This window comes from Ursus arctos, unplaced genomic scaffold (genome assembly GCF_023065955.2).
Source record: "Ursus arctos isolate Adak ecotype North America unplaced genomic scaffold, UrsArc2.0 scaffold_26, whole genome shotgun sequence".
Lineage (NCBI taxonomy): Eukaryota > Metazoa > Chordata > Mammalia > Carnivora > Ursidae > Ursus > Ursus arctos.
The window spans coordinates 1,320,108-1,346,606 of record NW_026622941.1 but is presented as its reverse complement, the minus strand read 5'-3'; the positions used below and the strand labels follow the sequence as shown (position 1 = coordinate 1,346,606).

At 45.1% G+C, this 26,499-nt stretch overlaps 1 protein-coding gene across 3 annotated transcripts in view; it reads left to right on the top strand.

The window, feature by feature from the left end:
- Window positions 1–26,499, top strand: part of CACNA1C (calcium voltage-gated channel subunit alpha1 C) — a 646,718-nt gene that overhangs the window by 483,033 nt on the left and 137,186 nt on the right. For all 3 annotated transcript variants that reach the window (XM_057319003.1, XM_057319002.1, XM_057319004.1), the window contains exons 10-13: window positions 6,984–7,074; window positions 14,473–14,499; window positions 23,200–23,360; window positions 24,305–24,530. In XM_057319003.1, coding sequence (XP_057174986.1) covers window positions 6,984–7,074; window positions 14,473–14,499; window positions 23,200–23,360; window positions 24,305–24,530 — 505 coding nt within the window. The remainder of the gene's footprint in view (window positions 1–6,983; window positions 7,075–14,472; window positions 14,500–23,199; window positions 23,361–24,304; window positions 24,531–26,499) is intronic.

Here is a 26,499-nt window from a genome sequence, read left to right as displayed (position 1 = left end):
ATTCTGAGGGGCACTCTCAGCTATCACACATAGCATGGAGCCAGATTACAGAGAGTTTTAGATTCCAAATTAGAGTCGGTGGAGTAGGACATTAGAAATCCTTTTGCATGTTAGTCATAACTCAGATTAGTACTTTGAGAAAATGAATACTAATTATATCACTCATATACAAAAAAGATAATAAAGTGGGCATCTGCCAATTAAATGGCAAAGTAAATTGTTCAGTTCATCCAAGAGAGCATAGAAGCCTGAGTAAATGGATCCTGGCAGTCTGGCAGAGCCAGGATTCAGCGCATTGGCTCCATACGGCATTCCACAGCACTGGAGAAGTTCACGTTGGGTGAGAAATGCCTTCAGTTCCTTGGGCTTCCAACACCCCAACCACTGCCTGGGATGTCTGGCCCTGATGTACCAACCCTCTCCCAACAAAAGAAGATAAAAGATTGACAGCAGTTGATGAGTTCTCTGACCTTGGGTAATGAGGCTGCAGCTAAATTCCAGAATGATGACCAGGCGTTTCTCTTAGCAGATCTCAAGAAAGGCCCCCCATTCCTGCTGAAAGTCACCACAGCAAATTGCAAAGCCCCATCCCTGAGACAGTATCAAAGCCATTTGGGTGACCAAAGATTTCAGAACTAGGCAGATTTCTCCATCTCTCCCAGGTCCATTCTTCATTCCCTCACATGGAGCTTTGCTCTGTCACTCGGTCAATTGTAATGAATAAAAATATCTGAGACAGATAGCCTCGAGAAGCAAGGCCAGATGTTTTATGTGTGGATGGTTCTCCATGCATCTCCCCCCAGCCTAGAGAGAGGAAGGAAGGAGGGGAAGGAGGGGAAGGAGGGAGAAGGAAAAAGAGAGTAAAGGAAGGGATACTTGAGAAGATTTTGCTTACTGTTTCCTTTGTGGATTGATCTCTAAGTAACCTTAGTGACTTTCTTAGTCTTTATCAAAACTAACGCTGCTCTCAAACCTTGGTCAGAGCCCCTTCTGAAGTCATTTTTTATGCATGTGGATGAGTATGGCCATCTTTGGGGATACGTATTACATCATGGTAGCTAAATGAATTGAGATCTAATTTCTTTTTATGGCAATCATGAGTGCTCACACACTGGGACAACCTGGAGCAGATTCACCACTTGGAGGTTTGTTTTAAGCAGTATAAGGAACTGGAGACATTAGTTTTACAGAGAACTTCTCTGTTGACCACAGCTTTGGAAACACTGGTCAGCTGACCTGTGCAGCATTATCTGGTGTTTAATGGAGGATTACTAAATTTTAGTAAATAAGCCTTCAGAGAGTTTGCAAACCCATATGTACCAGGAACTGCCAATCTTCACCATGGCTTAGATCTAGCGCTCCTCTCCCAGCATGATTCATATGATTTCCAGGCAGGTAGGAAATGGCTTATTATAATCCCCCCAGTATCCACACAACTGTTCTCCAAGCAGCTCAGGGGAGACATTGGTTATTCTGAAACAAGATCTGTGCACCTCCCTTGAGACACAGAAATCATCTACCAGGCACCATTCAAGCAAGAGTTGTCACCAAAAGAAAATATCTTGGGGAGAGAAGACATTAATTCAAGATATAATTAGTTGTTGGGGAGATGGAGTCAACACAACTCATTGTAGCGGTTGTGATATGACTAAAAAATGTAATTATGTTATCCACCACCTGCAACAGCAGCTGTTAATTACTCTTTCAGGAAAATCTCATTTTCTTTGGGAATCTTCTCACCAGAAGTCAAGGAACAGGACAGCCCAGAAAACCAGACCTGATGCATAGTACCTGCTAACAATGAAGTTAGAAAGTCAGAAAACTAGCTTTCTCCCTAACATTCTTTCTCAGTAACATCCTTCCTAAATCATTCAAGAAGCACATTTCATTCCGCAGAGGGCATGTTGTTATGACACAGTCTGCAGATGAGCACACATCAAGCTTCACTTTACAAGCTTCCAGAGGGTTGCCTTTAGAGGAGAGGTGCTCTCGGGCGCCTGGGTTCTTTGTTGTATTTCTGCCTTAATTTCCAGCCAGTTCATCATTTGAGTGGCCACGGGAAGAGGCAGAGTCTCCAGCTCATCCACCAAATAGTATCCAGCATTTATTAATTCTTATCTTTCAACAGTTTGGGCATTCAGACTCCAAGAAGGACAGCAAGTCCATCTCTCTAGGGCAACAAATCCCTTAAAGAATCAACTATGATCCTGCTGTCTAATCCCTTAGTAATAGGAACACAAACTGCATTTTCACCCATCTTATTCCCTTAGGTACTTTCGGCATAAACTATCACAAATAGGCACTAATATGTTAATGTACTGCTCCTTCCAGGTGAGAGATTTTCATTTCAACAAGGAACCTTCAGATATATGACTTGACCCAAAAGAGCAGATCTAGCAGACACTACTGCACATTCTTAAGGGAAATGACTTACATGCTCTTCAAATCCCTTTCCACATCAGTGGCTTCCAACTTTGCCCACGTGAAAGACCAGCCCTGGTCAAATTCAGTCATACATTGAATGGCCATGTTTTTATCAAGCTCTTTCTGTTGTTTCTAAAGTTATCATGCAGTTATTTCTGAAAGCAAACAATATGGGGCAATATTGATGCCAAGGCCAGAAGCTGACTAATGCTTCTGTATAACAGGTCACAGTGTTCTGGGCTTTCCATTACTGACCAGGACTCTTGTTCCCCCAGACAATCATGTGAACAGACAGGAACTTGGTGACTGGCAGCCTCATGTTGACCCTTTTACACCTCCAAAAAAAGACCACTATGAGATGCTTACTTCAGTAATTGTTATCATTCTAAGCTGAGACATATCTTTTACTATAAGGCAAATTGGAACCAGGCCATTGATTTCAGCTCCTAACCCTCAGTGCTTTTTTCATACGGGATTTTTGAGAAGTGTTTGCTTATTCCAAGCTTTGTATTTTAAAGATGTGTGGTTGGGGTATGGCCCTTTACCTAGGTTAAAAATAAGACTGATCCTTTTTTTCATGAACCAGTCTTCAGAATTCTCACTAACAAGCAGAGTTCAAGGATGCTCACTGAGGGTGATCCAAGTTCCAGGGGAAGTGGGTAAAATAAAGAAGCACCTAAAAACCTGGATTGACCTTCCCTTCATGCCCTTTCCTGGAACCGATGGGGCCACCTACCCATTCCCCATCAAGACACATGCTTCCTTTCCCAAGTGGTAGCAGATTTCCCACCTCATTAATAAGTTGTGACTAAGCCTCATTCACCACTCATCCCCAGCACCCTCCAGAGGGGCCTGGCAGAAGTGCAGTTCATACTAGTTTTGTCAGAGTGGGAAAATTCTCTCTCTGGGATTAGGTGAAGGATTTGACAACCAGAACTCAAAGTCTTTTGCAGAAGACAGAGTTCCCCCTCCTCCATTTGTGGTAATTATTGTCTTTACAATCTCCCTAGCACGCTCTTCTTCAACTATAGCCCAGTGCCAAAAGAAGCTTATTGAAGTCTTCCCTCTTATACACCAAACTCCTCAAAAGACTACCCATAAACAAGCAATCGAGCAACTACTTCACCTGTTAAACTAATTAAGAGCAGATACATACACATTTTGGATATGATCAGGCCTGAAACACTTGATGGGTCTTTATTGAATGGGACTGAATAGTTGGACAAAAGGGCAAGTAGATCCATGGGCTGTTTTCCATCTGCAAATGGCATGATCTGAGTGTAAGTGGTGAGGGAGGGGTGGATCCACTACAGGTGGGGAAGAGGTCAAGTCATCTGGCCATCAGGTAGGAGTGAAGGGGTAGCACCAATGCTAGTTTGATTTTAGCAGTTACCCTACTGGAGCCTGTAAAAGGGGCACCTCCCCAGGGAGTCAGCAGGGATGAGTGGTGGCCTCTCCCAGGAAGCTTTTCCCTCAAAGCCACTAACTAGATAGACCAGTGTAGACTAAAGCTTCTGCTGGAGTAACTCCTTCTCCTCAGGGTCCATCATTTGTTTTGTGTCATTAATTCATGTGATTTGGGATTTTGGTTCTACTTTGTTATGTTTTCTTACGTGTTTTGGTTTATCGCTTTTTACAATTTTCTTAGTTTATGTTCAAAGATGAAAATGGATGTTCTATGTGAAAGCTGAGTTCCTTGTTTCTTTCTTTTGCCCGTGGCTGACTGCATGCTCTCTATTGATGTCTTGTTCCTGGTTCTTGACACTGACCATCTTGTCTGTGAAAGGAGGCACTCCAGCGGGCTTGCTTGATCAGAAGAAAGGGAAGTTTGCTTGGTTTAGTCACTCCACAGAAACCCATGGTAATGTCGCCCTGTGCTCTATGTGTGTAAATGTGCATTAGTACATACCAGACTCTATGGGAGGGCATTTTTCTCAATGGCTTGTGATTCAGTGGTCATGAATGTGTATTTGTGTGCGTGTGCGTGTGTGTGTGTCTGTGTCTGTGTCTGTAGGGGGATGGTTATCTGTCCCACTCAAAGTCACTGCCCTGTCATCTCTTCGTATGTATAAAGTCAGCAGACATGACAATCAGCAGCAGCTATTCCTTGGTGGAACCCTTCCTTTGGATAGTGCCCGCCAAGATTAAGGACACTGTAAATGCCAGCTTGGTACTGCTACAGGCGGTTCCTTGATTTAGGAGGTGATATGGTTCCTCCTAAAGCCCAAGCCCATCCACTCCTAATTTGGTTGTATTTCCAAGCCTAGCACAACCACCATCATACCATTCCATTAACACATAAGGGGCTCTCTGGAAGCAAAGTTTCACAAAGTCAGAGCTCTTTAACTTTATTTTTTAAAAGATTTTATTTATTTATTTATTTGAGAGAGAGAGAGAGAGTGGAGGGGAAGCAGAGGGAGAGAGAGAATTCCAAGCAGACTTTGCACTGAGCACAGAGCCCAATGCAGGGCTTGATCTCACAACCCTGAGATCATTATCTGGGCCAAAACCAAGAGTCCAATGCTTACCTGACTGAGCCACCCAGGCATCCCCAGAGCTCTTTAACTTTAAACAATGATGCTTGAAGAGTTAAAGGAAACTTAGGTCAGAGATGACCAGAGATAGATGGATTGAAAGGACTGAAGGCTCTTCAGTTGTATGACTTCTTCCATAGTGTGGATGGAGGAAGGAACCTGGCAAGCTCTGAAGATACTCTCTTCCCAGTTCCCAGTGTTAAAAACATCCCTAAGGTCTGGCCTCACACACCAGCTCCCTCAGACCTCTGCCTACAAAGGGTGTGTAAATGCTGTAAAATTCAGCACCACCATTTGGCTATTCATCATGCTCCTATGATGCTTCCAGTGCCTGATTTGGCTATAAGAACCTCATCCTGTTTTAAAGTATAGAGTAGGGAGCTAGTCGACAGAGGGGCAGTCAAGATGAGCATGGTGCAGGGGGTCATGACACTTGTACTCATGACCAAGTCCTACCGCTGCGTGAACTTGGGCATCTTCTCTTCCCTAAACATCACTTTCCTGTCCTATAAAGTGAAGGGAATAAGTTAGATCTAGGTAATATCCAAAGTCTCATCCAGTACCAACCTTCTTTGAAATGGCATCTAGATTTCTTTTTACCCAACTGTATTAAAAATGAGTCCTAGGGTAGAAAGGTCTCTCATACATGACATATTTGACTGGCTTTCTATTTGTATCTTACATGTTCCTGAAATGAGTCTCTTCTCACCCACCCAGCTTGTCTTCATCCAAAAGAAATGAACCTTGGAAAATCACCATCCAAAAATATTATCCATATAACCAGTAAAAGCTTTTCCTGGGCTGTGGTGGCCCTATGGGGACTTATACAAGGTGCCATATCACTCAATGCCACACCCTCACTAATTGCAGATTCTGTGGCTGCTGAAAGTTAGTGATTTTCTCACCACCTAAGGAGTTCTGTTCTGCAAGGAGAACGGAACCAGGACCAATGCTGTAATGGCCACTCTTAAGAACAAGGGTTGCCAAAAATAAAACTCATTGTTGCATCATATTAAAAGGGTAAGAGAAGGTGAAGAGGAAGAACTCTCTTGAGTGAAACTTCTATTTGAAATTAAAAAAATAATGATAAAATAATGGCTTCTCTAAGCCACTACATTGGGTTCCAAGCTAGAAAATTGCTGCCACTCTGGAAATGCAACCCACTGCTGCCTTGGGGAGGGAGTGGAGATTGATCAGATTGTCACCAGTGGAATTAGATGGTTTATATCCCAAGTCAGCCTGCTGGGGTCAGAATGTCAGAATTGCTGGAAGGGGAAATGACATCCCAGTCTACCTGCAGTCTATCTTCAAGATACATTTAAACTTAATTGGTGGATTCCACAGTTATGCTCCCCACTCCTGGTGTCTGTAATGCTAGTTTGAATCTTAGTACACAATTCTGGTAAAAGGCATTTATTTCAAGCTCCCTATTTCAGGTATGGTCCTATATGGAACTGACTCAAGACCCAGTGTGCACTACAAGTAAGGGGGCAGTCTTCCACATCCATCTAGTACTTCATGAGGCAGCAAAAACATCTTTCTTACAAACAAGCTGGACCCTAAGTTTGGGGATGAAACCCCTTAGAATTGGTGGGTGGGGAAAAAAGCAAAATAAAATGTTTTGATGAAAGCTCCTCTTTTTATGGCTAGTAGTGGATACAAATGGAAAAGCTTGCACAGATTTTCTGAGGGCACAGAGTTGCAGGGAGGAAAGGATTCAACATTTTCAGGAAGTGTTTCAAAGTGTTTTCAGGAAGTAAGTCCCACTAGTTAAACTCACTGTAGACAAGCAGCAGGCATGATGGTCAAGGAAACCCCCAAACTTGGCCATGGCAGTGTCAGTGCCCCAACCTGCTCATAGCAGCACCGCTGCCCCCCACACACACACTACAGATGCTGCTCAGGCTCTCCTCCTCCCAAGTAGCCCACAGTCTTGGGACCAGGTGTTTTGCAAACTAATGCTCTTCTCTCCCCTTTCCCTCCCCACTCTCAATGCCTTGTTCTGCATCCCTTTGACTCTTGTAGTGAGTATGCCCACAAGCGAGACCGAGTCTGTCAACACCGAAAACGTGGCTGGAGGTGACATCGAGGGAGAGAACTGCGGGGCCAGGCTGGCGTGAGTAGGCACCGTGAGCCCAGGGACTCGGGCTTTTCCAGGGATGCGGGCAGGGATGATGTGTCCTGAAGTCACCATGCCCATCATGGGTGAGGCAGAAGCCGGAGAAACAGAAAGCTCAGGCAGTGACTTGTGTGGGGAAAAGAGGTCCCTGGCTTGAGCAGGGGGAGGAGTCTTAACATTAAGGCCAGTCTCCAGTTCTGTGAGAGGGTCTGACTCAGGATTTGGAGCCCCTGTCCATTACATCAGAGAAATATAGGACAGGGGTAGGGGGACGGTGAGGGGAGGTTGTGGGTGGCTCTGAAGTCTGTTTCTTCCCAGCCCCTCTCACCACCTGTCACATGAGGCACCTATGTGAGGGTCCCTGGGTCCTGCTAACCACCCTTTCCATTTTGGTAAAATTGACCTGGAAGAAGAGAAACAGGTAAGAAAATACCCTGGGAGATAATCAACATGTTGGTCCTTCTCTGCAACTCTAGTTACCCCCTAGTGAAGGGAAACAGAGAAGCCTGAAGTACAAACTGGAGTTAATACGAAATTCACCTGTGCTTAGCCTGGAACATGGCCAGGCACTTCCTCCAAAAGTAGCTCCAGCCTAGATGCCCACAGCTTCCCTTCCCCTAGATCAGACCCCAGGCCCCAGGCTTTGGGGAGCTGACTGGCCCAGGACTGGGCCAGGGGCACAGATGAACAATTTACACATGGACTATCACAATCACCCATCTTTGATCTTAAAAATGGAAACGAGTAGTCCCTGGGAAATGTTCACCCCCCCAAAAAAAAATGAAGGGAAAAAATAGTTTAACTGCTAAAAATAAGCAAACTGCTGATTCTATTACCAGCATCTCAGCAAAGTCCAAAGACTAAAGTCCTATTCTGTCAAGGATTCACATTGACCTTGGGCAGGAGACCTCCTGGAGCATTCAGGGTCTGCTCTGGGAAATGGAACCTGCTTTTCCTGTTGGCTTGGTGGTGTAAGAACTGTAAACTCACCCCAGTCACTGAGAGGCACTGCATACAGAAGGCTCTGAGTAGGACCAGTCCCAAATGAAATGAGTTTCTAAATCGCTCTTTCAGTGGAACAGCATCAACCCTGAAATGACTCAATAGTCTGAGCAAACCCTTTTAAAAAGATTCTCTGTAGGTAAGTCTGAACACAAGCCAGCCTTGAGAATGGTCTCTGAGAAAGGAGAAGGGAAAACAAGGCTTAGGAACAGACTGGCTCTTGCAACTTCTATTTCCAGGGTACACAGGGCTTTCAGCATCACTCACTTTGACAGTGGCACCAGGGAGTCTGCACTGCAGATTTCTCGGCATCATTGGGAAGCAATTATTGTCAAAATGTTGTTAAAATACAGGGCTAATTACATTTTTAAGCAGCAGTCCAAGACTTTCCCTCTTCTCCTTTTGGAGCCATACAGACCAAGCACTTAAGTTTTTGCAAATGGGCCCCAGCAAACCTTCTAAGTCTGTCAGGCCTTTCTGTGATCTTGACACCAAGAAGGGTTGTAGTTCTCTATGGTGGAAGACCCTGCAACTCAGGCTTTGGGGCATAGTCCAAGTTGTAAACCAGGAGGGACCAGGGAAGTTCCTCACCCTAGGAAGTCACTTGAGAGTATATATCAGGAAAGCATGGAAATCTGTTGGAAGGAGAACATGATTATCCTCCAGAGAGGGAAGCTGGCACCTCTAGCATATCTGTCATTTCCTTGAGGACACATTCCGCAGGCTGGAAGAGCTTTGTAGAAATGGTCCCTGTTATCCTTATGAATATCCACATTTATGCTTCTACTCTGTGCATGTAAAATACGTGGACACGGTGCCAGGATTATAATACATACTTAATAAATTATGGTCTTTCCCCATCTCTCTCCCCAGCCCCACCACACTCCTTGCCTCAGACAACCATGGGCTAAGACTGCCAACATTCCTGGTGGGAGAAACAGTGTGAGAACAGGCTGGGGGCTGAGACTGAGGGTGATGGGGAGGAGATAGTGAGGGGCTAGCATTTTTACAGCTAAGAGTTAAAAGACTTGTATAGTCAGATGAGGTCAGGATGAGAATTTATATGTAGTGAGAAGAGCTGATGAAGATGGTCCCTGAGGAGGTGGGGGCAGAGAGAAAAAGGAACTGCAATATGATATTTTTGGGGAAAGAGGGAAGTGATGAAGAAGGAGCCATCAGAGTTTGAAGACAGAAAACAGTAAGGATGCTGAAGTAAAATTTGAAGCAAGGGTCCAACAGAGGGACCTGCAGGTACCATATAGGCAACAGGATATGGAGGTCCAAGGCTCAGCTCTGAACGGGGATGGAGCCACACACTTGAGGTTATCAGTATAAAAACTACTAATGTTAATGAGGCTATAGGATGAGGGTTGGCCAAGGGCTGAATCTCAGGAAACTGACAGACAGACGAATAAGAACAAGTAAGTGAAACAGATGAAGAGGTGTTAAGAGAACAGACAGCAGTACTTGCAGGAAGGCCACGGGAGAGTTTCAAGAGAACTATTTATTCAGCAGTGTGCCCTACTTGGTGCAAAGTGATGGTGATGCATAACAGTAGAAAAAAATTGATACCATCTCACTGGAGTTTATAATCTGGTGTGGAAGTGACAGTAAGCAAGTAAATAAGTCATAGAAATAGGGTTAAGTGATAGGGAGGAAAAGTAGCTATAATGTAGGGTTAATAACAGGTTAGACTGGCAAGTTAGGAAACACTTTTTTTGAAGAATTAAATTTAAAATGAGAACTGAAGAGAGAACATACATTATTGAGGTGAAGAGTAAGGAAGAACGTTCCAGTCAAAGGCAACAGTGTGTTTCAAGGCCCTTGGGTGGAAGAACTAAGAGGCCAGTATGGCCAGGCCAGAGCATGCCGGGGGGGTGGGGGGAGGTGAGGCTGGAGGTGGGGCATGGCCAGGTAGGCCCCTAACGATCTTTGTCTTTATCACAAGACTGTGAGAAATCACAAGAGCATGGACCTGGCGAGAGAGGTTGATTGGGTTAGTTTTGCATTCTCGAAGGATCACTCGGATGTCAGGGAAAGAATAGGTAGAAGCGAGGCCAGCAGGGAACGCAGTGAAACACGGTGCAGCAGCCTCGACAGCAGGTAGTGAGGTGTGAGATGATGCTGGCTCAGGCTAGAGTCACACATGGAGATAAAGTGGTTGGGTTATTCATGGGTTCTGGAGCCACACTCCACAGAACTTGTTTGCTGGAGCTGGAGTCTTAATGAAGGAGAAGGGTGGGAAGGAGCCAGCATAGGGCACTCGCTTCAGAAGTGAGGCCATGGAAGGGAGAGGGGAAAATAAGAAAGTAGAAGGGGAGGCAGCAATAGCCAGATGAGGGCTTATTTTTCATCATAGTAAACATTGGGGCAGTCTTTACAGCAGAGAAGCTGCCAGTGAAAATGGAGGTTCTAAAGATGCCGGAATGGAAATAAGTAGGTTGACTTCAGAGACACAGTTGGAGACGCTAGATTTACACAGGAAGAAGGAGTTCCTTACCTCTGGGACTAATTAGAAGATAGAAAAAGAGACCTGGCATCAGGGGTCCTGGGGTCAAGTCCCAGTCAGCCACCAACTAGCTATGTGACCCCAACCAAAGCACTTCCCCTCTGAGTCTTGGTCTCGCCCTCTGGGACATGAAGTAGTTGGCTTGATTGTTGGCTCAGGGTGCTCCTAGCAGAGGCTCAGGACTCCTGGGGGCCATTTTCATCTCTTGTACGTTTGGACTTCCATGTAAGATTTCATATGAATAAAACATCCTACAACCCATAGATCCGGGTGACATCGAAGGATTCCTTCCAAGCTTTCAAACTCTATAGTTCTATAAAGAATACAGAATCAGATATAGGCTCTGATACAGAGAGTCAATGATAGGACTCATACCAAATTATCTGTCATCTCATCACAGAAAGTGGGGGTTAGGTGTCCTAGGAACCTAAGAACAGTACAGAAGACTCAAGCTACTGAGTCACCAGGAGGTCACTAAAAGATCACTAAGCAGTACTGACATCGTAAATGGGAAGGCAGGCTCGCAAAATGATTTGACAGATTTTTTGGCAGTCTGCGTAGCCCAGAAGCACTAAAAACAAACAGCGGCGTGAACCAAGGTGGCGGTGTAGCAAGACAGGCAAAGTACAAGTCCCAGGCTGTGTGTTGAGGACAACATCCATGTGATGCTGGGGCCAAGCAGAGAACTGGAAGTTAAGCCTAGCATTAGCCTGGGAGCTCTGGAAGGGGATGAATGATGGAGAAGACCCAGTGAGGGCAAAGATTGGTTTCAGAGCAAGAGCAGGAGGATAAATAGAGAAAGAGACTCTGGCCAGAATATGAAGCAACTGAGTTCAGCACCCAGTTGTTGAAACAGTGCTCTGTGATGACAAGGTCCATTACCCTTCTAGGAATAACAGCTGTGGACAGTGTTGAAGTTGTGGTGTCAAGGAGGTTGAGTCAGATGTGTGTCAGCCTGGATGGTGACTGCAGTGCCATCTGACTTATGTTACAGGCAAATTGGGATAATTCAGAGAGATATTTCATTCTGCAGGTAGTAAACATATGGTGCTCGTCACTCTAAGAAGGGGAGAAAGGCTGAAATATAAATAAGCTCCCAAGAAGTAAGTAGTTAAGCAAACGAAAGGAGTTTGGGGTTCGTCTCTGATTTCAAACCTTAATATCAACAGAGAAAATCATGGTTCCCTAGAAGGTTTGTCTTGGAGGCCTGGGCAGAGAAAGTATCTTGGGTTGAAGCAACTTCAGGTCCAACCCAGTAGAATTGCTCTGTGGGTCTTCAGTGTGAGTTACTTCCTCCACCTCCTTGCCTTTCTTTGTAAGCCATTGAAAACACGAGGTAGGAGTCGTACCTCACTAGGAGAATAATGAGAGAAAAAGCCAAGACGACTTCTAAGCAAATTGTGCATGCCCCATAGGGGTTTGGAGAAGCTAGAGCTTCTACTGTTCTGAGGAATCTGAACTGGTTTAAAAACCAGTAGGAAGAAGCATTTGCCACACATCAGCCAGCCCAGGGTGTGGAGTAGGGGCCATGACACCAGACCTGCATATGATCCCCAGTTTGCTTACTCACACGGTGAGATGGACCAGCTTTCCAAACCTTGAGCCAATGGTTACTTCCCAAGAGGTGAGGCTACTGAGCAATGGGGTCCATCTGTTTTCATGAAATGGAGTCCTACAGTTGACTCCCACCTATATAAGGGAGTATGGAGGAATCAAGATACTTGGGCTTTACAGAGTTCTAACCTCAGCTCTCCAAGAGCTGGGATTTTCCTTTGCCTCCAGACACTTGCCACTTGAACAACACCCTCCACTTTCTTAAGTAGGGGTGCTTAAGTAATGTGGTATTTAAAAGGGGATGAACATTTCTGACCCAGTGGGCCTAAAATTATGCTCACAATCCCCTGAGATAAGCAACAACAACAAAAAATCAGTCTTCAAGTGTGGTGTCAAGGGTTATAAATCAGGACTTGTAACTAACTGCTCCATTTCCTCCTCTTCAGAATGTGCTGGAATGCCAAGAAAGGGTCTATAGTTCATGACCATGCTGGAACTAGAACTAGGACATCATTTCAAAAAGTCACCTCAGCTCTGATCCCTCTCCATGCCCACATTCCAGAGTCATTTCCCTGGAAGATATGAGTTTGGGTTTTAAGAATCCACTTTTGCTTATGACCCCCTTGGACTGAGAGAACCTTAAAGGAAAGAGCACATGGTCTGCATTGAAGGAAACCCCCGAGAGGATCACTGAGACATTTCTGAGAGAAGGCCTCGGGCCAGGCCAGGCTCTGTAGACAGAGTCATGAGACTAAAGGCCACGGTCATCCACTTTGGCTTATGCCTAACAGCAAAGAGAGTCAACTGTCCAAAAGTAAGCCTAGTGAAGACCCTGAAGGTCCCAAGCTTAGCATGGCTCTGCTGGCGAAGAGAGGACCCCAATTCTCCATCACCCAATTAGCAGCTGGAAAACATTTGTTTCCCCCATTAAACTGTGGCTCTAAATAAAAATGCTGCCCTTGGCTCCTGGTCCCCCTCCCACATGCTTTGTTAACATGTGATTAAACACTCCAGCCCTAGCAGGCAGTCTTGGGGGTGGGAAAAGGTTATTAGCTAACAGTTCAGAGCAGTAAAGGCACTTGGTTAGGATTCTCAGTGCCCCAGAGATATAATTATCTCATGCACGATGGCTTTGCCACCTGTCACATCTTCTGGTTTAATTTTTTTTTAATAAAAAATAACAAGAGAGGTTGTTTTCTTGCTCTGCGACAGAGCTCGCTTTGTGCTGAGCTGGGACAACACAGGCTTGCTGCGGTCGCCTCCTGAACTCTCTGCTCCTGTTTTCTGTCTGCGTCTCCCTACCAGTGTCTCCATCACTTTCTTCACCTCTAACTTGCATTCTGTATCCAACATTTGCATGTCCCTCTGAGCATGGTTGTTCCACCTGCAATCTCTCTTGTTCACTCCCTGAACATCAAAGCCTTTTCTGACACATTGCCTTCGATTGTTTTGTCTCAAGTGCTTACATTCCCTGCCTCCTCCCTTCCTCCCTCCCTCTCTCTCTCCCTCTCCCTCTCTGTCTTTCTCTTCCCTTCCTTCTCCCACACTTCCTCCTCCTAGTCTCCCCTGGACTCTCCAACATGAACTCAGTAGCCTCGGGGCCTCCCTGAAGGCTCCTCCTTTCAGTGGACCTCCCTCCCCAGATCGTGACCCTTTGAGTCACACCTGCCCTGTGCTTTTGCCCAGAAGTCCCCCACGTCTTCAAGGCTCCATGTGACTGTCAGCATCCTGGGTTTCTGTCAGGACCTGTGGCTGTTCCTTTAGGCCCAGTTGCAGCTCTCAAGCCAGGACTGTAGTGACCTCTCAGTTCCCAGCTGGTTTCTTTCACTTATCTTCATTTCATACCCCAGCATTGGCTGGGATCCTGTTGGGACAAGAGTGGGGTCTGTGATGACATGTTCCTGCTTGTGGTTTCCAGTAAGATCTTCATATCTGCAGAGGCCTTCCTCTCTTGCATCGTTCTCATCAAGGTGCAGCATTCCCAACACACAGCCTAACCTGACTTTGTGGGACCTGCTGGGCAGATGCTGTGTGCCACATGGCGCCCTCCCTCTCCAGGGACCACTGGTTCCACTTAGAAAATACTAGATTTGTAGACATGTCAGCTGGGCCAGCCCTCAGTTTCCATGTTCGTACATATAAACACGCCAAGAGACGCTGACAAGTAGGGTTCTCTCTCTCCAGAGTCATTCTACTTCACTCCACACATCCGTCCAGCCCCCATTTCTAGTCATGCAGGGCCATCAAACTTCTCTGGGACTACTGAACATCTTTTAAATGAAAGAATATGCATACATATCACTTGGTAAAGTCTGTTTTTTCTCTTTCAGCCACCGGATTTCCAAATCAAAGTTCAGGTAAGTGAATTGCATGCTCTTCTTTCCTACCGCATGCTAGCTCTGTCCCCAGCTACACTTCTGGGTAGTCCAAGGCAACACCTATAGGGTGGAGGATACAGTGAGACTGTTCTTCTAAGGAGTAAATGGCTCTCTTTTGTATTGCTACTAAGAAAAGACTTTTAGATTAGATCCCGCATATAATTTAGGGATCAATATTTGTTGAATAGTCTTTGCCAGTCGTTTTGGCAAGTACCATCCCTGGGAGGTTGGGGGACCTAATGTGTCTCCCTTCCTTATAAGATGAAGTCCAGTTAAAATAAATGTAATGTGGACACTTGCTACTATTCTTGTCTACTTCATGTTGATGGAACACAGTCGGAGTTGAACTTTAAGGGTTATGGAAAGCACAGAGGATCACGACACTGCTCTGCTTGGGAACCTTCCACAGGACCCATGGTCTTCAGCCCCATGTCTACCTTTTCAGCCCACCTCCGGCACTCCCCTGCACACACTCTTTGTGCCAACCACATGGAACTTCTTGCCGTCACCAGAATGTTCCCTGTTCTCTTAGACATCAAGGCATTTCCATACAGCCTTTCTTCTCTCCAAATCACTGTGTCCACATGTCTTCAGCTGGAGAATTCAGGTTTTTGTTAAGAACCTCAAAGGTACATCTACGTCTTTGGCAAACTCTCCAGGGAAGTTACTCACCTCCCTCTACTCCCATAGTGCTTTGTTCATACCTCTGTCACAGCACTTAGCATACTACACTCCAATTACTGGCTCACAGGCCTATCTCCTTCAGTAGGCTCTGCATGCCTCAGACATATTCTTTCTAGAGAGCCTAGCTTAGTGCCTACCAGGGGTAGGCTGTCCATACATATATGTTGAATGGATGAATTAATGGATTTGTGAGGTGAAGATGTGAATTTTCCCCCACAAAGCTTGCACATGCCAAAAATATTGGTTGTTTATGTTTTGTAATTGATCTAATCTTGCTTCCCTAGCCTCACCCACTGTGTAGCAGGAGCATAAATAACACTAAATTTTAGTCCAGCTGGGTAAATGGAACCCGATGCTATGTTTTAGATAGTCCCTGAAGGTAAAATGTTCAGTCTCTCATATTTCCACTTCCCCAGCTTTTCTCCAGGATGGAGACTGGATGCATGGGGGCAGGAAACTTCAAGATCCCGGGAAGTAAAGAGGGCTTGGGAGGGCTGCTCCGGGAATCCTTCTGAGTCCTCTGCCTATCTCCAGTGTCCGATGACTAGTCTGGGCTTCTCTCTGAACTTTCAGGTCCTTACTGGGGTACAGCAGCCCATCTGGTTTAGACATCCACTGCTGGAGTCTAAATATGCCCCCCCCCATATTTACATTTGATCTTGAAATCTCCGCCTCTGCTGTCTGACCCCCAAAATCTGTCAGTCATTAACTTCAGCACCTCCACACCCCATCTGAGTCCATGGACATGTCCAGGTCCTTTACACTCCAGGAAGGAGCTATGGGGAACCCAGAGCACTATGGCGGTCTCACCTACCTATCTGCCTCTAGCTGCTGTCTCTGCACCAGCCTGGATAGAGCTCTGAGCCAAATGATGACATTCTCCCAGCGGCCTGCAGACACCCCCCCCCCAATACTATACCCAGTAGAGGCTACCTACTCGCCTCAGCATCCCTGGGCCTCCCCGTGACTATCTGGGTGTTTCTAAAGCAACCTTCTGCAACCTCTTGAGACTTGGCACCCAGGGCTGAGAATTAAGTGAGGACTCTGGTGTCTGACTTTCACCTCTATTTCTAATACCTTCTTTCTCCCATAATTCACTGGAACCAGAAAATGTAGGCCTTTCTCCCCTTCCTCTTTCTCCCAAGCCAAGACCTCCTTTACATTAAAAAACCTAGGGTCAAATCTACCAGGCCTAGCCCTTATTACATGAAAGAGAGTTCTAGAAATATAAAAAATCCTTTCTCTCTTGATGTTGCTTGGATTTTACTGCTTTATCTCCAGCAACTGAAGAAGTGACTATACATAATAGGGGCTGAATTAATATTTGCTGAATGAATGAATGAATGGTCTTATCTCAGTAAGACAATAGGCTTACACAAACTCAAACAAAATGTCTAATTTGACAGCTAAAGCTAAAAAAGCACTCTGCGTTCCTGATAGTTACAAAGCCCCCACAAAATAAGAGAAAAGGGATACAAAAATCCATTTGAAAATATTTCCAAAATATCATTCTCATTACATGCAAATGAATGAATCATAAATGAACAAATGAATGAGTGAACAAATGAATGAACATGATCTGAAGGATTGGAAGAGAAACGACATCTCTGTATGCACTCTGTCTAGTAAGAGATTGCCCAGGAGACTCTGGGAACATTTTTCTATCCAGTGACCTATGGTACAACCCGTACTTTTTTTTTTTTATTCGACAGAGATAGAGACAGCCAGCAAGAGAGGGAACACAAGCAGGGGGAGTGGGAGAGGAAGAAGGAGGCTCATAGCGGAGGAGCCTGATGTGGGGCTCGATCCCATAACGCCGGGATCACGCCCTGAGCCAAAGGCAGACGCCCAACCGCTGTGCCACCCAGGCGCCACCACAACCCGTACTTTTAAGAGAGAGAAACCATGCCCCCGCCTAAACCTTGGGACTCTTTGCTAAGTTTTGAGACTTAGTTCAACCTGCTATCTACTTAACCTCCTGTATTCCAGCCATTGGATCTCTGGGAAGGGTTTCTCCCTCTGCTGTTACTATTTAAGATACAACAGAAATACAGAGAGAAAACTGTTTTCCCAAAAGGCGTACTACCAGTAGTTTGGCACTACCATTCAACCCATTCTCAGATGAAGATACTGAAGCTGAGAGAGGCCAAGGGTCACATGCTCACATCTAGTCAAGTCAGAACCCATACCCAGGTCCCGTGTTGCTAACCACCGTGCTAGCCTAGTGAAAGGTTCTTCCCAGGAATACTAACCCCTGTTTCAGCTCAGCTACTATATCTTAGGCATAGGCCCATAGCTCTACAGCAGTGCTGTTGAATAGAAATACAATGTGAGCCACATTAGGACTTTTTAAATTTTTCTAGTAGCCATGTTAAAAAGTAAAAAGAAACAGGTGAAATTAATCTTAATATAATTCATTTAACCCAATGTATCTAAAACATTATCATTGCAACATGTAGTTAATATAAAAATCACTAATGAGATATTTTACATTCATATTTTTTTTGTTCTAAGTCTTTGAAATCCAGTGTATTTTACCCTTACAACGTGTCTTCGTTTGGACTGGCCAATTTCAAGTGCTCAAGAGCCGCATGTGGCTAGTAGCTACTGCACCAGATAGTGTGGCCCTAAAAGGTCTGAGCAGATAGCAAACAGTGGCCCTCTAGTCTAGATGCTACAGCTCACTGATGGTGTGTGTTTAAGGGATATCAAAGGCTGTCAATGGATTCAAAATGCCATAAAAATTATCAAAGTAGACCTGGAGCCGTTTCTGTCTGCTGTGAAGTTTTCCACTACAGATGCGAGAAGAATGTCTCCTTGTACTTCCTGTCTGCTTGTGGCAGCCGTGACTGAAAAGCATAGTATAGAGGTAAAATGGAGAGAGAATTTTTGCAACTCAGACATAACCTTGTAAGCAGGGAAGAGCTGCTTTACTCTAAAAAAGGTTCTAAAATTTGAGTTTAAAAAAAATTAAAGTATCCTGATCATTTTCTCTGTTTAACAATGACAAATAAGACAAATTGAGTTTCCAACCAGCCTATTCTTTTGCAATACTGAATGATGCAAAGTCACAGTTTACTTAAAAGAAATACTAGAAGAGGGGCGCCTGGGTGGCACAGCGGTTGGGCGCCTGCCTTCGGCTCAGGGCGTGATCCTGGCGTTATGGGATCGAGCCCCACATCAGGCTCTTCCGCTATGAGCCTGCTTCTACCTCTCCCACTCCCCCTGCTTGTGTTCCCTCTCTCGCTGGCTGTCTCTATCTCTGTCGAATAAATAAATAAAATCTTAAAAAAAAAAAGAAATACTAGAAGAGAGACTTTAGGGGAAATTCAGCAAATTAATTGACTTACAATATTAGGGTATTCCTTTGGTAAGCCAAGTCTCCACTTGGAGGAAATAGTCACAATAAGGAATTTTGCAACATTTGGGGCTCACTGTTCAGAATAGGATTTAAACAGTTAAGGAACAAATGATTTAGAAAGCCTTGTGCAACTTGCAGGGATTAATCAGATAACCTGTCAATTTCCAGATCTTGACTTTTTCGAGTTCTGAAGTGAATCCCATGGAGTTCTAAAATTTGGGAGGACTGTCTTGCTCCATCTTCAGTGAAATGAGCAGCTGGGACAAGGCACATATCCAAATTTGTCTACTCTCTTGTAGTCCACTCTAAGTTACTTAAGTATAATATAAAAGAATTAAATTGAATCATTTCCTGAGTTGCTTGTTCTCAGTTAAAGAAAAACTAGGAACTTATTCCAGCATCTAGAAATAGCCTAGTGTGTCCACCATTTTGATGTTGTCTACTCTTCTAGATGCCTATCCAAAATTATGTACCAAGCAAACTCCTTTAGCAGCTGCCCCTTCCTCACCCCACCTTCATCCCTGGGTCACAAGAGTTCCAGGGCTCTCAAGCACTGTCTTCAGCAAGAAGTTAGTAAATCTTCATAGAGTTGTCTCTGCTGTTCTACCATCTGTCAGTCAAATGTCCCTACCAGGGAAGATGGACTGCACTAAGTACTGCGGATCTATAGCAAAGTGCAAGATAGGGTCCCTTTCCCTTGAGGGTCTTATGATCTCACTGGAGAGACAAGAGCCATACAGTAAAATATGGGGACAATATGGGGAAATGGGAAACCATTTCCCCTGGGTAACCTTTGCTGGTTCCTCCACCACTGGCTAGGAGACCCTTGGTGCACTCCTGTGGCACCTCTGCAGAGCCTGCCATGGTGCTAAGCATATTCTTTGATTGCTTAAGGGTCTTTATTGCCCACATGAGTTTTATGCAGAAAAAGACTATAGCTTTAACTGATGAATATCTAGTACCTATCCCAGGACAAGTATTTAATAAATATTTCTTTAATGTATGCCTAAAATGAGTAATGCAGACATAAGTGTGGCAGGAATTCTGAGCCTGGGGAGACTAGAAAAATTCACCATGGAGAAACTGGGACTTGAGCTGAAGCCTCAAGAATGAGCAGGGCATAGAAAGGGGAGGTCCTGGCAGTTGTGGGGACAGTCCATGGAGGTGGAAAGGCAAGAGCAAGGCCCAGACTTAGGAAGAGGTAAGGTGGATCCCAGGGTGAGTTGAGCAGAAATTTCCCATTGGACTGCAATGATATAGAATTTTGAAGTGGATTAGGCACATTCATATCCGCCCTTCTGTCCTATGTCTACATATAGGAACTTCTATTTCTAGAGTAAGTGACTTTTCTAGTTAGTATGAAGGGAACATGAATAGCAGGCAAATTTCTCCTCCCTGTTTTATCATTTAATTTCTATATCCTCCATGCATATGTAAACACACAAATAAATTTACACATTCTAATAAATCATTACATTTATTATACCGTAGGAAGTGTTGCCAGGAAACCAGTTGTCAAGCAAAGCTATATTTTGAAGAGTGGGAGGTGTATAATTATCTTTAAATACTTTCTCTGGATAGTAATTACCCCCACCCCCACCCCAGCCCAAATCCATGTGACTCCCTTGGCTGTGCACAGGAAGAGCACATCTGACAGCTACTACCCTGCCTCTGACAACAACTCCTTCAGGGGGTCAGGCAGTTCTAGACCCATGGGACAGGCCTGACCATGTGGCACCCCACATCCCAAACTTTGGAAAAGAGGAGCTTAATCGAGTTCTCAGTATTAAACTGACTCCGAGTCCATTTCTACATACTGTGAAGGAATGCAAACTTGATTCCTTTGGACTCTGAGTAACAATTATCCGTGATTTCTCTAACAAAAGATTATATCTATTTAAAACACCCTTTGAAACTACAATGTAAGCTATTTAAGGTCAGATATGAGTTTGTCCTGAAAATTCATTTCTCAGGAAAAAAATAGTCGTACCAAATTTCTCTATAGAATTAATAACCACAATGACAGGAAAGAAGCAGAGTCCTGCCCTGATGAGATAAGACTCCTCAGTACCAAGAGCTAGTGAAATGCAGAGGAGACTGAGGACCGCCTAGAACCCCTTATCCCATCCTTTGCCTCTCTCTTCACCCTCCCGCATGCTTACTCTTACCCAGGGTGGTATGTCTGGGGAGGGAAGCCTCCCTAGCATTTGGAAACCTTACTTTTCTGACCCGGATGCACTTCTTCTCTAGGTAGTGAATTAGCCTCAAGTAGCAGACAAGTGTCCCCGACAAAGGGATAGGGCTCACTGGAGATGGCATTCTGGCACCCACAATGAGCTAGGGTCAGACCAGAACAGCATTTGGTTAATTCTTTCTTCACTCCCCATTCTGCAGGCCAAAAACTAAGTTATCCCTGCCGTTCCAAGGACAGAGTTCTCTTCTTAGATGTACTTCTCATGTTTCTAATCTCATAATAGAGGTTAACAAAGGTTTGGTAACAGAATTTTCCACAGATAGTAGGTAGAAAATACAGAGTGAAAATATAGAGGAAGTCAAGCTATCTTGACAGGCCATTTTGGGGTTGGATGGAGGGATCCAGGGCAGCAGGGGTCTGCATCTCTGGAAATCTAGAATACAGACCTGAATACAGATATTCATGGACTGTTGCTCCGAGATGCTGCTTTGCTCCTCCCCCTGCCTTTTTTATTACCCAAACAGGGCACTGCCTTCCAACTGCATGCTGGGTCTCTCTATATATATGACCTGCAAGCGCCTCAAACCTATTTCCTGAGCTGAGCGCCTCATCTTTCTCCTTATAGCAACCTCCCTGCCCAGAGTACCGCTTCTCCTGTCTGCACCTATAATAGTTAGAGGTCCCACTCTCTCAAACCACCCCAGCTAGAAATTTTGGCTGTCTCTTCCATACCTTTCTCTCTTACCCTGCACATCCAGTCAGACTCAAAGTCCTATTGATTCTGTCTCAAAATAACTCTGTCAACACAGTGTCCTCTTTTCCATTAATAAAGCTACTGCCTTCATCATCTCCTGCCCAGATGGCCAAAAGAGCATTTCTCATACTTCCCTTGATCTAGAAAGTGTTTTGTTGGTTGTTTGGCTTTCTAAAATCAAATCCCATCATTCTCTCTCTGGAAATCCTCAGCATGGCCTCTATAGTCTCCCTCCCAAGCACCTCTCCAGCATCCTCTTCCTTCTCTCCTTTGCTGCTACTGTCAGCATTTATTGTTTGGTCAACAGAATCACCAAACATATTTTCTCTGTGTCCATATAGGATGAAATTAGGGATAAGCTATAAACTCCTCCACCATAGAATTAAAAATTTTTTTTGTTTTTTTTAAATTCTTTATTTAAATTCAAGTTAGTTTACATATAGTGTATTATTAGTTTCAGAGGTAGAATTTAGTGATTCATCAGTTGCGTAGAACACCCAGTGCTCATTCCATCATGTGCCCTCCTTAATGCCATTCGCCCAATAACCCCATCCCCCACTCACCTCCCCTCCAGCAACCCTCAGTTTGTTTCCTAGAATAAGAGTCTCCAATTTTAAAATTTGAGTGATTCCTTGGGATCATCTAGCTTGATGGTTCTCAACCATGGTTACAGATTAGACCACCTGGGGAGCTTTAAAAACTACCAGCCCCCAGAGAATCAGATTTAGTTGATTTGTAGTTGAAGCCTGGGTACTGGGGAGGGTTGATGGTCATTTTTTAAGCTTCCCCTGGTAATTTTATGTACAGCCAGGTTCGAGAATCATTGACATAAGTCCCTAACCAAGAGACCAAAGGAACATTATATGGACCATGGCCGAGCTTCCAGGGGACCATGTGCTGCATGAACTTGTATACAGAGATGTGTGTATGTGTGGGTATGCTCGTTTTTTCTGAACAAAGGATCTAAACATTCATGAGATTCTCAAAACGTTCCATAACCCCATAAAAACAAAGAACCTCTGATCCAGATTCTCCTGTTACACCTTACAGACGAGGCAGCATCTGGGCAAGAGACTGGGCTGGGGGGAAAACCAAGTCTGGCTCTGCCACTGTGTGATATCCATCAAGGTACTCAACTTCTGTGGCCCTTAGATTTCTCCTCCTCAAAATCAGAGTAACACCTGCTTTGGGGGGTTATTTAAAGAATTAAAGAGAAGGCATGAGAAGTGTCTAGTATGGTAACAGGCATGGATGAGGTTTCATTAATGGTAACCATTACTAGTCCTACTGCTACCATCACTACTAATAATACTCTTAATTTGCGTGATACAATTTTGAATAATGTCATTATTATAAAATAAAAATACATATTTATACCAGATGTGTTATATGGTATTTTATCAATCCCTACAACAACCCTGTAAGTTTCGCCTATTCCTGTTTTACAAATAGGAGAACCAAAGCTTAGAAGGGTCAGGGCCACACCCAAGACCATGCAAGTAAGTGGCAGAACCCAGTTAACTTGACAGGAGGCTTAGCTCCTTGCCACCAGATTGTACTGCTCTGCTGAGGCCAAGTCCATTAAGGGGAGAAAGGAAACCAGTATGGTGCCTTTCAGATCGGAAGAACACTGCATTTCACAACCCCCTCTGCCCCGCCTTCCTTGTCTCCTTGCTCCTCTTCCAGCCGCTACTGGCGCCGCTGGAATCGGTTCTGCAGAAGAAAGTGTCGTGCCGCAGTCAAGTCTAATGTCTTCTACTGGCTTGTGATCTTCCTGGTGTTCCTCAACACTCTCACCATTGCCTCGGAACACTACAACCAGCCCCACTGGCTCACGGAGGTGCAAGGTGAGAAGCAGCCCCAAGCGCCATCCTTCTTTACTCTTGCTAACTCAGCCCTGAATCCAGGGAGCGAATAGTTACAGCCACAAAGTTGGCGGGAAAGCCGCCAGTGTCCCTGGCTCTTGGCAGGGGCCGTGCTGGGGACACCAAGGGCCTGACAGCTCGCAAGCCCCATAGTAAAATGCACAACCTCATTCTAAACAGACGTGGCTCAACTGGCTGGGCGCACATGGTCTGCCTGCCCCAACAGTGGCTATTGGGTCCAGGTGACAAAGACACATGCTCTCCCTGGTTTGGCTATCTCAGACCCTTGGCGGCCAACTTCTCTGAACAGATTTTCAATACTTCAGGCCTCACTGTAACCTGCAGGTGGGCCTGCCAGAACGTGTGTGGATAATGTGAGCAAAAAGCCAGGAAGGAGGACAGTAGTGGCCTGAGCATGAGGAGCTGTCCTCCTTGGGCATTTAGTACCCACCACCATTCCCTGGAGCCCTAGAAGGGGACCTCCCTAACCAGTGCCTCAGCTCCACTCCCAGGGAGTCAGGCAGACACGGTGGCTGCATTCCAGAACCCTGTGTGGTGGACAGTCTCCCAGTGCAGAGGGTGGACTCAGGTGGCCTGGCTCCCCCTTTCGGCTGATGGGTTTGGACAGAGTACTCACCTTTCAAGAGCTGCACTCCTGATCTCTGAAAAAGCAGCCGGGGGCAGTAAAGAAGGTCGGCACACAAAGCCTTTGATGCATATGATTAGAACTAGATACCCCTTTCCTGACAAGTTGGCCCCCAGTTGCTCTGTTCTGGCCGAAACATAGGGGAGAGGTGTTCTGGCTGGCAAGGGAGCGTCTGGGCTTTTTTTCCAGTGCTGATAATTACTACTTTCTTTCCCCTCCTCCCCGCCTCCCTCCTATCATCCCCATGTTGGGATGCCACCCCCTCGCCTGAACACGCCAGACACGGCCAACAAGGCGCTGCTGGCCCTTTTCACTGCAGAGATGCTGCTGAAGATGTACAGCCTGGGCCTGCAGGCCTACTTCGTGTCCCTCTTCAACCGCTTCGACTGTTTCATCGTGTGTGGTGGCATCCTGGAGACCATCCTGGTGGAGACCAAGATCATGTCTCCCTTGGGCATCTCTGTGTTGAGATGTGTCCGGCTACTGCGGATATTTAAAATCACAAGGTATTTGGTTTCTCATTTCCCTTCAGACCTGGGACTCAGGGAGCGGTTCTTTCAGAAGGCAAGGAGGTAGAAAGGCCTGGGTGGAAGAGTAGCTGGTATTTCTTGAAAGGTCTACCCTTGGCTCATATATGATGGAGGGGAATTTTTCTTCATTTAGATGGCATATCATTTAGAAATTCCTTTGGCTGCTGATACCAGAGACAACTCAGTGGCACAGGCAAATTTGGAATTTGTTCAGTTACATAGAAGAAGTGCAGAGATGGGCAACCCAGGTGGCTTCAAGAAGGCATCAGGGACCCAGTCCCCTTGTGTCCTTTGCTTTGATAGCCTTAGGACTGCCCTCCACTCCCAGAGTCATGAGGTGGCTTCCAGAGATTGAGCCATCATGTTTGAATCAAGGCAAGGAGAAGAGGAGTGGTGAGGGACCAAAGGGGGCACCCATCCTGGCTGAGTCAGTCCCTTCCAGAGCTCTTCTAGACATCACACCAAAGGCTTTGTTGGCCACCCAACTATTACAGAGACTGAGCAATGTGGTCTTTTTGTTGTGCATGTGTTGCCGAAAATGCAGTCAGGATTCCTTAACTGGAGAAGGATGATGGCTATTGTGCCACAGATGGTTCTTATCCCTCCTTCCACACATTCACCCCCTCTCCATCTGCCTCTCCATCTGCCCACCCAAAGACTGCAGGCTCCCCAACTCTCCAGGTCAAGCCATGATTCTCATGAAGAGGACAAGCACAGGCGGGGGCAGGGGAGTGGGTAGCATGCTCTACAACAGTAATTTTCAACCATGTTGTGACCCATTTGGGGTGGTGAAATCAATTGATTGGATCACAGCCATCATTTTTAAACAGCTTTATTGAGATATAATTCACATACTATATAATTCACCCCTTTAAAGTGTACAATTCAGTGTTTTTCTATATATTCACAGAGTTTTGCAACCTTTACAATTTAGTTTTGGAACATTTTCACCACCCTAAAAAGAAAGCCATACCCACTCCTCATTTACCCCACTTTCTCTCCCAGTGGAAACCACTAATTTACTTTCTATCTCTATAGATTTACCTGTTCTTGGCAATTCCTATAAATGAAATTATGTAGTATAAGGTTTTTTGTGATTGGGCTTCTTTCATTTAGCATAATGATTTCAAGATTCACTCATACTGTGTGGCATGTGTCAGTACTTTATTCCTGTTTGTGGCTAAATAATATTCCATTATACAGATATACATTGCATTTGTTCATTCATTCATCAGTTGATGGACATTCAGTTTATCTCTACCTCTTGGCTACTAAGAATAATGCTGCTGTGAACATTCATGTTCAAGTTTTTGTATGAAAGTATATTTAAATTTCTCTTGGATATATACCTAGGAATAGAATTTCTAGATCATTTGATAACTCTACTTTTAAGATTTTGAGGAACTGCCCAATTGTTTTCCAAAGAGACTATGCCATTGCATTCCCACTGGTGATATATATGGGTTCCAATTTCTTCACATTCTCATTTTCAATGAAGGAATGAAATAGAATAGGAAAATAACAGAAGGCCTCACATGTTCATAAAAATCTTTGGGACATATATATGAGTAGCAGTATAATATGTATTTCTCACTGTGGGTTGTGGTCAACCTTGAAGGAATATGTCAGAAACGTGGTAGGGAGGGGGCTCAAACTCTGCTCCCCAGACGTACAAGCCTCCTCTCCAGAAGAGTCTCTGCTTTGGGAGCCCAGCTGATAATAGGGGCACTAGAACCATCAGTTGGATTGTGTTGGGGAGAAAAGGGAACGGGGTTGGTATCCTTCATTCGAAGACCTGGAAGTAACCACACCCTGCTCAGTGTGTTCTGAACTTGGCTGAGTGAGTGGTCACGGCTTGCAAAGCTGCCCCTGCTTTGCTGTTCTGTTCACAGATCTCTCAGCAGCCCCCCAGCACATATTCATTCCTGCGGTGCTATCAAGGGTC